The sequence below is a fragment of the Antechinus flavipes genome, chromosome 4 (genome assembly GCF_016432865.1).
Source record: "Antechinus flavipes isolate AdamAnt ecotype Samford, QLD, Australia chromosome 4, AdamAnt_v2, whole genome shotgun sequence".
Taxonomy (NCBI): Eukaryota; Metazoa; Chordata; class Mammalia; order Dasyuromorphia; family Dasyuridae; genus Antechinus; species Antechinus flavipes.
Genome location: NC_067401.1, coordinates 381128037 through 381143016, shown reverse-complemented (window position 1 = coordinate 381143016; position 14980 = coordinate 381128037). Strand labels below are relative to the sequence as shown.

At 38.0% G+C, this 14980-nt stretch overlaps 1 protein-coding gene across 1 annotated transcript; it reads left to right on the top strand.

Annotated features, from left to right (window-relative positions):
- The first annotated feature begins 884 nt into the window (after positions 1–884).
- Positions 885–14762, top strand: IL19 (interleukin 19). The gene is made up of 5 exons (XM_051994101.1): positions 885–1028; positions 1933–1998; positions 9772–9924; positions 12225–12299; positions 14009–14762. Exons 1-5 carry the CDS (start codon positions 885–887, stop codon positions 14105–14107), a joined length of 537 nt encoding a protein of 178 aa, XP_051850061.1. The 3' UTR covers positions 14108–14762.
- Positions 14763–14980: the final 218 nt, after the last annotated feature.

Below are 14980 nucleotides of genomic sequence, written 5' to 3'. Positions count from 1 at the left end.
AAAGCTAGTTGATGCCTCGAGAATCACACCTCTCTTTTTATAAAGGAGGAAAATGAGATCCAGAGAGAAGTAATTTGCTAAGGCTGACTCAGCAATCCTTCCACTATTACATCTCTTATTTTGAGAAGCAATATTTTATCGCCTCTCTTTCCCATTTCATTTGGTGTGCGGGTATACATGGGGGCATAGGGAGGGGAGATTTGCATGGTTGTCTTCAATCAATTTTAATTCTGAATAAAATGAAAGAGACATTGTGACTACAAAGTGACAGGATCTTGACTCTTTGTCAGGGGGGGAGTGAGATGATTTTTAAAACATAATTGTTACTTTTTTCCTTTTACTTTTTTTCCAAATGCATTTGGGAGTAGGGGAATAGTGGATGTGCATTTATTGCTTTTCAAAATTCATTTGGAACCTGATATAAGGCTTTACACATAGAAGGCTCCAAGATAAATATGTTTAATTGAATTGTTGCTTAATTCCCAGGGCATTTTAAAAACTGTTTTTTTCCTATTTAGTTGTGATAAACCACGAGTCTTTCCATCCATCTCCAACTCCTTTTTACAAAGTAAGCTGTGTTGACTCATACCCAGAGCGATGCTTAGACAATATGTTGTCTGAGAAATAAAAACATTTTATCATGCTCTGGGATGAATAAATTGAAGAGGGGAAATAGATGATCTGAAATGTAATTAATTCAAGAAAGCAGATTAGAACACATGATTTTATGAAGTTTCATGAAGAATCTTTAGACTGCATATTATTGGTTCTAATGCTTTTTATTTTAGAAGTTTAAGAAAGGAGATGATGGAGGATTTTTTTTTTTCATTTTTCTTTTTCAAGTATTCCCACTTGGCTAGCCACCTCCCATCTCATTCAGGACAATGAAGCTCTCTGGATTTCCTCTCTGTCTTCTGTGTGCAATCCTTTTTCTGTGGCTAGCACATGCCGGGTCTCTCAGGAGGTGTCTGATTTCCATGGATATACATCACATGGAAAAAAGCTTTCAAGGAATAAAAACTGCAGTTGTGAGTATGGCTTCAGGTGGGAATGGGAGTGGGTACAAATATGCTCTAAGCCTGGAGCCAGAATGATCTGAGTTCAAATTCATCCAGATACTTACTAGTTGTATGATTCTGCACAGATCATTTAACCTGTGTTTGCCTTAATTTTCTGGAAAAGGAAATGGCAAACCACTCCAGTATCTTTGCCTGGAAAACCCCATGGATAGTATGGTCCATAGGGTCACGAAGAATTAGACACAATAACAGCAGTAATAGATCCACTCCAGATATTATTCAAAACAAGTGCCTCCTGGCAGACTCCAGGAGAATATCATAATAGCAGGCTAGGATTTATAAGGCACTTTAAGGTTTGTGAAGTATTTTAAAAACTTTATCTCATTCAAGCCTCATATTGGGATAGATACTATTATTGGCCCATTTTACAGATGAAGAAACTGACAAATGCCTCCTGACAGACTCCAGGAGAATATTAAAACAGCAAACTAGAATTTATAAGGCACTTTAAGGTTTGTGAAGTACTTTAAAAACTTTATCTCATTCAAGCCTCATACTGAGGTAGGTACTATTATTGGCCCATTTTATAGATGAAGAAATAGAAGATAGCACAACTTGCTCGGGATCCCTCAACAAGTAAATGGCTGAGATTGAATTAAAACTTATTTTAGAACCTTATTCTTCACAAACCCAGGTTCAGCACTCTATCAGTACAACAAGATTGTTGGATTTGGAGTCAGAAGAGTTTGAATATCTTTCTATCCACTTAAAATTGGACAACCAGTCCAATCAACCAATCAGTCTCAGCCTCAGATTGCTTATCTGTGTAATGAGGAGTTGAACTAGATGACCTCCAAGCTCTCAGATTTGCTCATCATTTTCTTTTCTCTCTCTCTTATGTCTCTCTTTGTAGCAAGCAAAGGACGGCTTTCAGAATATCACCATCCTCTCTGCATCTGAGACCCTGTACAACATCACGGTACTGCCCTCTGCAAATAACCTTTATGTGGGACAGACTCCAGTGGTCCTTGCTCTCAGCACCAAACCCCCTTCTCTCCCTTCCTAGCCTTTTTTCAATACCTAGGGGTATTGAAAGGTTGACATCAATTTGTGTCCTGAAGACAAGAACTTCCTAGAACCTTTTTGAAATTTACTCAGAGGGCAATGTTTTTCACTGGCAGAATCTAGCCCAATATTTAACCCCAACCCAATGAGTTAGGGACGAATTCTTCAGTTTAACAAGGTGCCAATTATCTTCTAGAATCCAGAATTATAAACTCAGTTTCTTATTAAATCATTCTATACAACTAGTTATTCAGTTAGAATTTATAGTGATAAAATTGCAATACTTTAGAGGTCACTGGTTTTAGAGAGGGAAACAAGTCAGCCATATCTTTTTATATGATTTATTTTATAGATGAAGAAACTAAGGTCCAGAAAGCACTGGACTTGAATTCAAGAGACCTGATTCTAAAGTCCCAAATCCAACATTTACTTGTTATGTGAGTTTAGACAAGACACCTTTCTCTAAAGTGTTTTGTATCTGTCAGAACCTGAAAAAAAAAGAAAGAAAAACAATGTGATGTAGCAGACACGAATAGTTCCTGTGAACGTTTGTGATGGATTCTCTACTTTGCACATTTCAGTGTAGAAATAAAAATGAATACAATATAATTGGGTGAATGAAAGCCTGAGCATCTGGGAGATAAAGAAGGGTTTCATGTAGGAAGTGGTACGTTAGCAAAATCTTAAGGATTCTAAGAGATGGAATTGAGAAAGAACATTCCAGGGATAGAGAATAGGTGTGGAAACCAGAGGTGGAGCAATGTGTACAAAACAACAATAAAGGCAGTTTTGGATTATAGTCTGTGTAAAGAATATAATAAAACTGGGAAGGTAGGTTGATCCCAGATTCTGAAGAGCTTGAATACCAAATAAAGGAGTTTATCTTTGAGCCTAGAGGTAAGTGGGAAGCACTAGAGTTTATTCACTAGGGCAGCTGACATGGTCTGAATTTGAGGATTTGGCTCTTCTCTCCTTGAGGTACAATATCACCACAAAAGACAGTTGCTCCAAGACTCCCAGCTTTGACATCCAAAATTCCATTTTCTATAAAGAAAAATTTCCATATGAAACAAAAGAAATATCATTATTTTCAAATTAATTTAAATGAAAACTACATAAAAAATAGCTTTATATTTTGATATATTGTGTATATTAATGTATTACTTCATAAATCTTTTCATTGAATTGTAGCTAGGGTAGGTTACATAGGGCTTCATCCCAGAGTATCAACACGGGGAAATTTACTTCCTTATTATGGTTGTCCAGAGACTTCATTTCATATTTCATAGTCATTTGCTGGCCCCTGATTTCTTTACTGTGAGTACTCTCTCCCCCCATGCAGATCACAGTGCCTCTTTGACTAAACAGAAATACTTTGAGACTTGCTGTGATCCAAAAATCCATCATTCTGAGACCAATTTGATGATAAGCCTCTAAGAATTTTGCTGGTTAGTCCTGGGATTCCTGCCATATAGTCTATTCCCAACTTGTAACAGAAAGCTTCTCAGCTAGTAAGATCCACTGTGAGCTGATTTTTGGAGACCAGGGAATGATTTCTACATTGTAGAGATGGGATATTAGTGGAGAAAGAGGCATAACTAGAATTTTTTTTCATTTAGGGCAAAAGCAATTGAAGGAAGAACAGAGACTTAAGAGCAAACAGATTGACCATGAGTTTTTTGTTGTTGTTCAGTTATGTTTTATTCTTTGAGATTTTCTTGGCAGAGATACTGGAGTCATTTGCCATTTCCTTCTCCAGCTCATTTTATAGATGAGGAAATTGAGGCAAAGAGAGTGAAGTGACTTGCTCAGGGTCACATAGCTAATGTTTGAGGCTAGATTTAAACTCAGGAAGATGAGTCTTCCTGAATCCAGACTCAACACTGCAGCACCTAGTTGCCCCATGATACACCAGAAACAACTGGTGGTCCAATGGCTAGAGCAGTGGTCCTCAAAGTGTAATCCAAAGAATTGTTAGGGTTTCTGAAACCCTTTCAGAGGGTTTACAAATTCAAAATTATTTTTTATTTCTAATATAGTAAATAGCTATAAATATAACCCATGTGAACACAAACTCTTTGAACGGATCCTTGGTGGTTTTTTAACAACATAAAAATACTGAGAACAAAAGTTTGAGAACCACTGGGCTAGAGCATTATACTTAGAGTCAGGAAGAGCTGAGACACTGGTTATATAACCCTGGGTAGGTCATTCAACTCCTGGTTCCGTTTTCTTATCTGTAAAATGGGGATAATAACACCCACCTCCCAGGGTTGTAGTGAGATCAAATGAGACCATATTTGTAAAATATATTTAGCACAGTGCCTGGGATCTAGGTGGTGCCATACAAATACTTATTTTCTCTCTGTTCACTCCCCCCAACTTCTTGTTTCACTCCTTTACCTTCTGATGTTTGAATCCCCTTTTCCTTATACACTCTGCTAGCAGATCTGCCCTGGGCAAGGAGTAGGAAGCAACAAGAGGGCAATTTCTGAAAAACTAGAGAGAAAGTATTACTACCCCCTCCTCTTCCACCATCCCCCTTCCCACCTTCACCGCCATCATCTGCATGTCAATATCCTTGGGAAAGCTCCCAATCTAGCTGAAGTTCTGAGTGGAGTATTCAAGTATTGGAGAAAGTCATGTGCCTGAGTTAGGACTCATCTATTCTGTTTGGCCCAAGGTTTTTACTAGGCTCTGGATTATTTTACCAAAAAAGCCTGTCTTTGAACGATCCAGAGTGCCTGATCTTTAGCTCACCTTGGTCCAAAGAAAGAAGTATATGTTTTCTGAGTTCCAATTGAGAAGTTTTTTTTTTTCTTTTTTGGTTTGTTTTGTTTAGCCTAGGGAAACAGACTGGGAGGCTTCTCAGCTCTGCTAGCTCTGACTGTTTTCCGTTAATGAAGATAGATAACTGGGTAGAGTTATTCATCTCTCTGACCTAGTACTTGCCAAAAGTAGTTAGCATCCTCAAAAACAGTCTCCAACTGCTGGGCTCAGCAGGAGGCCTGGAATGTGAATTGCTTGAGTAAATGTGGGACTACAGCCCAGCCAGTTCACTGAGGATCCTCTGCCAGTATGCTAGTAGGAGGCCTAAGGCTCTCCATCCTGAGTCAGGCAAATCATAGGCACTGAAAAGCAGATTTGGGTCTAGTGCAGTTAGCCAGATTCTGGTCTGCCCCATCTTAATGTTGTGGATGGAGAAAGAAAGACGGATTAAGCTGGTGGGGACATATTTTTGCTTTGAGGTGTTTCCCACTGGATACATCCATGTGAACTAAAACAATTTACTTGTTCTGACACAAATCACTGTTGGGATGATCTACAGCAGTTGAAATATAACTTCAAGAAAGTGTGGTACAGGGGTGAGTACACTAACTTTTTTTTTCTTTTACAATCAAGGGATCAAGGTTCAAGTCTTGTGGTTCAGTTATAATATGATCCTGAATAATCATTTTATTTGCCTGAACTTCAGTCTTTTTCTCTGTAAATATCTTAAAAGTAAGGAAAAGTATTTTATAAAGCATAAGCAATCTAGAATGTGATTTGTTATTGTTGCAGCTTATTACTTATAATTGTTTATATTTGGTAAGAAATCTGTAAGAGATTTTAGGTTCTGAAAAAAATATCTATAGTCATTAAAAGTGACTTAAGGTATGATTATTCAGAAGACTATAACTGCACTGAAGCATCTAATAAGAGGATTAGATGCTGGCTTCCATCTGGAAATTCTAGTTACTTAAAAGGTATTGAATGAGATGCTAAATAGCTTGGAGTCCTGTCTTAGTCACTGATGAACTAGTGTTTCCAGAATAGCAGTAATCTTTTGCATCTTCAGGATTCTGTCTAGAATTATTTTTTAAAAAAATATTAAATCAGTTTAGTGTCATTCAGTGTTCTGTTCTTGGACCCTCTGACAGTAGTTGACTGAGCTATCAGTACTGCACAATCAAATGAAGGTATAACAGAAAGAGAGACATAATAATTGATAACTCAGCGGCTAGTGTTAGTGATGGTTTCTTCCTCTTAAATTTTTGGGCATCCAGCCTCAATGTTACCCCTACTCCAAATAGATTAAAGAGAAAATTGCAAATTCATGATCTGCTAGGTAGGATAGGGGAAAACAGAGGAGAAGTAATTGATATACTTCCTTTCCTCAAGAAATTTATAATCTAATTTAGTAGGAGAGAAAAAAATACATCTAGAATAATTAGAGAAGCAACGAATGATGTATTATTATTTCTAAGTTCTGTAGGAGGACAGGCAGGGGAAGTAATCTGAGTTATGGGATATGCAGTGATACAGGATGGAAGGTGAAGTCCTTTGAATCTGAATGGTACTACTTGAATTTGCAGTCATCAGAATGAACACCAGGAGAGTTCATTGAGCCAGGGTACAAGGTGGTAGATTTGAAAAGAAACGAACAAAAGCAGTGTAGACCAATGACCAGGGGGTACTTAGAAAGGGGACTTAAGTGATAAGGTAACCACACAATTTCTCTATTTCTTAGAGCTGATCTTAGTTCTTTATTTTAATATTAAATAATAACAGGTCACAGCTTCTAGGTAATCCATATTTAGTCTCATTTGCTAATAAGAATTTGCAATGTAGGGAGCCAATGAATAGTTAGGATTTGGTACAAAGAGAAAGACAGAGGTCTGACTTCTTTGCCTAAAACAACTAGGCTTATATATATATTTTTTTATTCTTCTTAAGAGCTCTGGTAAATGTAGAGGTTTTTATCATTAAGAATTAAAAAAACAACAACAATATTTTATTTTTCCCAATCATGTCAAGAAAATTTTAGGCATTCCTTTTAACAATATTTTGAGCCCAAATTTTCTCTCCCTCCTTCCCTCTCGTCTTCCAAACATGGTAGGCAATTTGATATAGAGTATACATGTGCTATCATGTAAGGCATATTTCCACATTAGTCACAGTTGTGAAAGAAGAAACATATCAAAAGGAAAACATATACTTACAAACAGGATGAAGTGGAAAATTGTGCTTCGATCTGCATTCAGAGTCCGTCAGGTTTTTTTTTCTGAATATGGATAGCATTTCCTTTTTTGAGTCTTTTGTATTTGTCTTAGATCATTGTGTTGTTGAGAAGAGTTGATTCATTCATAATTGATCATCACACAATGTTGCAGCTACTGTGTATAATATTTTCCTGGTTCTGTTTGTATCACTTTGCTTTAATTCAGACACAAGTCTTTCCAGGTTTTTCTGAAATCTGCTTGTTCATAATTTCTTATTGCACAATGGTATTTCATTACATTCAGATACCACAGCTCGTTTGGCCATTTCCCAATTGATGGGCATTCTCCCAATTTCTGAAATTTTGTCACCAGGAAAAGCTGCTATAAATATTTTTGCACATATAGGCCCTTTTCCTTTTTGTGTGTGATCTTTTTGGGAGAATGACTTAATAATAGTATGGTCATCAAAGGGCACCATAGTTTACTTGCCCTTTTGGCATAGTTCCAAATTACTCTCCAAAATGGCTGAATCAGTTTACAATCCCATCAACAATGCAGTAGTGTCCCAGTTTTTCCACATTCTCTCTAAAATTTATCATATTCCTTTTTTGTCTTATTAGTTAACCTGATTGGAGGAAATAGGGCAAACCTTAAAGAAGAGGCTCTCTTTTGCCTATTTTTGTGTTCCCAGCACTTAGCACAATGCCTGGAACATAGTAGGCCCTTAATACATTTTTATTGATGTCTTTAACATACAAAGATGAAGTAGTAAGGAATCTCTTGAAGTCAAATGCAATTCTTTCCCTTTAAAATCTTGATCAGATTATCTCTTCCAACCTCCAGTGGGCTGTTCTTTTTGTCAGTTTTTGAAATTAAAAAAAAATCATCACCTATTTGAATGAAGAATGCTTATCCAATTTATAAGTTACAACATTAGGAAGGATAATATGTTATCTGAAAGAACCAAGATTTGAAAAGGTCTGAGTGGGCTAAAACAGAAGGCCATAGCTAGCAAGAGGAAACAAAACAGGGTCTGGAAGAATCAGTGGTGAATGGGATGGAGAGAGGAGTTGGTTGTCCTAGGGCTGGAAGCTTGATTATTGTCAAAATTGCAAAGTTACTGCTTTAGGGAAAAAAAATAATTTTATTTTAGACTGTTTCAATGTCCTAAATGAGGAAGTTGAATGTTTACTTTGCCCGGGGCTGATTAGATCACAACTTCAGTATTGTGCTTAGTTAAGGAGATGGGGATGGGGTCACATTTTAAAAGCAAACTGAAGTTTGTCCAAAGTAAGGTGACTATTATGGAGAAGGGTCTTAGACACAAAGACTGTCATAGGAATCTCTGTCTAGCTCAATTAGCCAGAACCTAGCACATAGTAAGCTCTCAAATATTTGTTAATTGGCTGCCTGAGATGGTACAGTGGATAGAGTTCTGCCTGATGTGGAATCAGGAAGGCTCTTGTCTTGTGTCCAAAACCAGTCTCAGACACTAGCTGTATGACTCTGGGCAAGTCACTTAACCTTGTTTGTCTCAGTTTCCTCATCTATAAAATGAGCTGGAGAAGGAAATGGCAAATCAATCTAACATCCCTGCCAAGAAAACCCCATATGCTATCACAGAGAGTCAGACATGACTGGAAAATGACTGAACAAAGGTCTAGGCTAGTCTTCAGAGAAATACGATTGAGGTTTTCAAAGAACTGTCATATAGAAGAGAGATTAAGCTTATTCTGCATAGCTCCAGAAAGCAGAATGTGGCAGAGACCCAGTTTTAGACTACTTGCAACCTTCCTTTCCTGTTCCCTCCCCTCTCTTCCTATCCCTTCTGCTGGTCTGTCCTGTCTTCTCCTTATAATCCTATCCCACTTCTGATCGGCATAGAAGTTTTCACTTCCTCTATTTCCAACCTGACCTGGCCTTTTCTTCTCCAGAGCCCTCTCTCTTGGGCTCACCATGTTGGGGAAACAGTGCAGATACCAGATTGGCTTAGTTCATTTAAGTTCAGAATTCTGGAACTCCAATAATCCAGCAATTTCAGTGTTCTGTAACAGAGATGACACGTGCTCTACAATGCAACTGCTGAAACAATTAAAGCTTCTAATAATGAAGTGGGTTGCCTTCTGTAGTAATGGACTTTCCAATCACTAGATGTATTCAAGCAGAAAATAGATGAACATTTGCTTGAGATATTATAGAAATAATTTCTGCGTTGAATGAATTAGATGACCTATAGATTCCCTTCAAGGGAGTAGTGAAGTGACTCAGAAGATAGAGTGATCTGAGTTCAAATTCAGCTTCAGATACTTATTATTGTGATCTTAGACCAGACACTTAAACTCTGCTTGCCTTAATCCCCTGGAAAGAAGACCAATCTCGTATCTTTGCCAAGAAAATCCCATGGATAATGCGGTCCACTATATCATGAAAAATCTCATGCAACTAAACAACTGAACCACAATAACTGAGTCAAAGAAAAATTCAACACTGCCCCACCTCTGCCGAACCCTGTTTTATTCCTCTTTCTTTCTTTGACTCTGATAGGAGTGAAGAGTGAACCTACTGAGAAATCCTATTAAAAAAAACCTCTCAGCAAATTTGCATAACCCAACTGGTCCCAACTTAGTGGTAGTAGTGTTTGAGTTCATGGGGATTCCATGGGATGGTGGCTTTCTCCAAGGAATGAGAAGGATTTTTGTCTTTAGCCCTCAGATGTATGCTGCATGACCAAAGACGTCCTACAGTTCTACGTGGACAAGGTCTTCAGGAATCACGAGGAGTCAGACCCCAAAATCCAGAGGGGTCTCAGCACCATCGCCAATTCTTTCCTCCACATTCGGAATGCCCTGGAGCAGTGTGTGAGTAACCTGCTCACTTATTCAGCATCTAAACATATTCAGCCTATTTTGCTCCTTTGGGAAATAAGCCAGGCTGTGTTTGTTCATCCATTTGACAAATATTTATTGTCCCAGTTGGGTACTGAGGGAGGAGAGGGGAAGCAAGGGAAGAGTTTCTTATATATTGTTTCATTTGGTCCTGTGAGGTAGATTGGACAGATCAATAACATTCCCATTTTAAAGAAGAAACTGAGTAATAGAGATATTAAATAAATTGGTTAATGTCAGATAGAAAGTATGTCCTAGAACTGAGATGTGAACCTAATTTCTTTGATCCCAAGACTAGTGCTTTTGAAGGATAACTGAAAGTTAGGACCAAAGACAACTCATTCTGCCTTATACAAGCATTTCCTTATCCCACTGCCTTCTGGGAAGACCATCAGTGGATACTTCTCTGTGTCCCTTTAGTCTTTACTCCGCTTGTATTCAACTCCCCAGCCCTTCTGCCCCTCAGAAAGGTAGGAGAATGTGACCAGTTTCTTAGAATTAGATGCCTGAAGACTGATTGACAACCAAGAAATTTGGCTGATGGTGATGAAATAATAAAGGGGGGAGGGAAGGGAAGAATGAGTGCTGAGGAATCCAGCTTTGCTACACCAGTAGTCTGAAGTATAGATTCTTTGGGATTTCCTCTTTGGTCCTAGCTCCTTTCCAGATTGTGGACAAATCCTTCTGAGTTGTATATTTTCAATCAAAGACTTACATGAACTCAACATGGGATAGCAAAAAACAAACAAACAAACAAAAAACCCAATGCTGGGCTAAAAATCAGGGCATCTAGGCTCTACTCTTGGTTTTTTTTTCTCTAAGGGGTGGAGTAGGGTAAGCCATTTTATTACTTGCAGCCTAGTTTCCTCATTTGCCAGATAGGATTATTGATAAACTATAGGATATCGTAAAACCCCAAATGAGATAATGGTTAGGAAAGCATTTTTGAAATTCTCTCTTTATTTTCCCAGCAGAGGCAATTGGGGTTAAGTGATTTATCCAGGGTCACCCAGCTAGGACATATTAAGGGTCTGATGCCAGATTTGAACTCAGGTCCTCCTGACTTTAGGACTGGTGCTCTATCTGTTGTATCAACTAACTGTCCCTTGAACTTCTTTAAAACTGTCAAAGAGTAGTATTAATGTTAAGGTTTGCAAAGCACTTTACAAATATAATCTCATGAGATTCTCACAACAATCCTGGGAGATAAATGTTATTAAGTGGGCAGCTAGGTAGCACAGTAGGCTTGGAATAAGGAAGACACATATCCATAAGTTTAAATCTATCTTCAAATACTAGTCATATGGTCCTGGGTAAATCATTCAACTCTGTTTGCCTCAGTTTATTCATCTGTAAAATGAGTTGAAGAAAGAAATGGCAAACCACTCCAGTATCTTTTCTAAGAAAATCTCAAATGGAGTCACAAAGAGTCAGGCATGACTGAAAATGACTAAAGAACCATAAGGAACTATTATTATCTCTATTTTTACAGATGAGAAAACAGAGAGTATGTAACTTGCTCAGAGTCATACAGTTAATGTCTAAGGCAGGACTCAGTCTTCCAGAAACTAGGTTTAGCAATCTATTGTGCTACCTATCTTCTATCAAGACTAAATTCAAATTGTACTTCTTAGCAATCTTCCTTTACCCTCCTAGATGTTAATGCTCTCTCTCCTCAAATGCAGGACCATGTGCATATAACTGCATCACTCTGGATTTCAGTTTCCTCATCAATAAAGTTAAGGGTCTGGAGTAGATGGCCTCTCTAGTACCAAAATCTATGACCCTGTAGTTTTGCATTTATTAAATGTATATATAATATAACCTCCTATTAAATGTAGATTTATAGATCTATAGTTAGAAGGGACCTCAGAGGCCATCTTGTTTAACAACTTTATTTTATAGTTGAGGAAACTGAAGCATGAGGAAATGAAGTGATGTCTAAAGTCACAAACAGGAAGTAATCCTTAAACTGAGGGTTCTTCCTACTTCACCAGAGAAGGGATAATTTCATTTTTGTATCCCTCTCTCTCCACTGGTGAACATAGTGCTTGGTACATCGTAGGCTCTTAAGAGATACTGATTTAAGTATCTCTTTTTGATGGGAAAGTCCAGCATTTGTTCACCTGTGTCCTTTCCCCGGGGAAAAATGTTGGGTTGTGGGGTGGATAATATTGGGGAATTTGGGGAAAGGGAATGTAGGCATGTGCTGGGGATACGCTCAGGTTCAGATCATTCTCACCACTTGGGATTTCTTCCTCTATTTGCCACAGCAGAGTCAGAAGAACTGTTATTGCCGAAAAGAAGCCACTAGCAAGTTTCAACTTATTGTCAGAAATTATGAGCAGGTAATTGGACCGGGAACTGGAGGATATGGACACAGATGGGCCCAAAAGACCTTCCTCCTATGCTAATGCAACTCTCATTTGGAATTTTCATTAGTTCCCCCAACACCAAACTACCTGATTTTTGCAATTTCAAGTATCATATTTTCCAGCCCCCTAGCATGAAAGCTGGTTATGGCAAGCATTTAAAGAGGTTGCAAAAATTGGGAAGAGCCCCAGAGAGAAAACCGGAAATAGAACTCTACTGCTCAATAGCTATGCTTCCTATCTTGAATAGAGTCCCACTTGACAATGTTTGTTGAATGAAGGAATGACCTTGAACAAGTCATTCATATTTCTGAGTCTTTACTTTCACATCTATAAAATGGGCGTAATAATATTTGTACTATCCAACTGAAACAGAAACTCTTATCCTTCTAGAGAGGCAGCTAGGGCTCAAGGCTCAGCCCTGCAACTAACTAGTTGTGTGATCTAGGATAAATCATTGCCTTTCTTTGGCCCTCAAGTCCCTCCTGTCAAATGAGAATAATGACATCTCCTAAATAATAATGCTATAAAGGGTACATGAAGGTCCTCTGAAGTAGGATAACTGTGGAGGCATGTTTAGTACAGAATGTCCCAAAGATTTCACACAATCTACACTGACACTGTATATAAGAGAGTCAGGTGTGAGAACTAGCTTGAGAAATAAACTGCCCTGGAAAGAGAAGTGCCACAAGGGGAGGAGCATATTATGATTACACAGAGTGCCCAAGTGCTTATTTCAACAATCAAACTAGCAAGTGCCTCATGTGGCTTAAGTACTGTGTATCTAAGGTATTTTGTATTCCAGATACACAAGAATACAAAGAAAAATTGACCCTTGTGCTCAAAGAGCTTCCATTCTACTAAATGAACATTTGCCAATTCTTTTTTGGGGGGATAGGGGGTGATCAAAGAATTGTAATTATTTGTGGGAGGCAAGAAGAGACAGGCAGCATGCATAAAAGAAATAAGAGCTGAGCTCGGTTCAGATTCACCTCTGATATATACTACTGTGTGACTCACCATGGTTAGTTATTTACTTTCCCAGTGCCTCCAGGCAATTCTGTAAGACAAGAGCTTACTCAGATCTGTCTATTAGGCACATATATCTGATGGGGAGCAGTCTCCTCATCAGGAAATTATTATGACAATGAAATGATATGTCCAGAATGAAATATACATACACACATACATATATGCACACATGCACACACTTGTGTGTGAGTACATGTGCACACACATATTTTATATATAAATAAATTATATGTGTTTTGTGCATATGAGTGTATAGTTATGTTTGTTATTCAATCATTTACATTGGGTCTGACACTCCATGCCTCTATCTGGGGTTTTCTTCACAAAAATACTGAAGTGGCTTGCCATTTTCTTCTTCAATTCACTTTACAGATGAGAAAATTGAGGCAAACAAGGTTAAATGACTTGCCAAAGGTCACACAGTTAGTAAGTATCTGAGACTAGATCTGAACTCAGAAAAATGAGTCCTTCTGATTGAGGAAGGGTATTCTTTCCACAATGCCATCCAGCTGTCCCAGAGGGGACCTTAGAGACCATCCAGTTTAACCCTCATTTTTTGTACATGAAGAAGGTGAATAGAGAAATATGCTTTGAGAAGTATAAAGTGCTCAACAGTCAGTTTGGTAATAGACAATTATTATTTATTATTCCAGATGGAAGTCAAAGCTGCAGCAATTAAGTCTCTGGGGGAATTAGACATCTTGTTATCCTGGATCAGCAGGAACTACCAACCTAAAGCTACTACTAAATGATGGCTGAAGAACTGTTCTCTACCCATGGAAGAAAGCTAAAGATTAGGAGTCTAAACAGAATGGCATCTACACTTTCTAAATACAAAAATCAGGACAGGTTGCAAAAAATAATCCTTTCACCATATCTCATTAAAAATCTATTTGATTTTTTTGAAAATGGGACAGAACTGAAAAATTCAGGGCATATGGTAGAAGTATCAGTGATAGGCCAAATCTGAGTGGAGAGGGCTGGGTGTGAAGTAAGGGAAGGATGATGGGAAGAGTATCAAGTTTATACAGAAATATTTTTATCAGGACAATATAGAATGATTTGTTTTTATTTTCACTGAAGGGATATATGGGGAGGGGGTAAGGGCAAGGATAGGGAGAAGAGAGAACCTTGGCCATGACATGGGATTCTATTGGCTGGTGTTAGGCTGTCCAGTCCCACTTGGAAGCTGTCTTTCTCTTAAAAGTTGCCAAATAGCTTCCTATTCTATTTATGCTTTTTGCATGTGCTTGTTGAAAAATTCCCCATTTTGTTCCTTGCTATCTCTGTGATCCTGGCTCCCCTTTAATTTATTGTGACATTGTTTGTCCCATGTCTGTGATGTCAGTTGGGCAATATCTGGGTAGTACATATTGTACAAAGTATTTGCTGCTTAAATAAATTGTTCTTCACCATCCCAAGGAAAGTGTGTTCTTTGCAGATGGGACTGTGCGGAGAAGCTGGGACTTGTACAATATTGGGTCTGGAGAGGAATTTAGAGTGCATGTAATTTAACCTCCCCTCATCTTTCAGATAGCTATCTGATACATATCTTCAAATATTGTAATTATAATTATAACTTTTATATACCACTTCAATATTTGCAAAATACTTTGCAAATATTA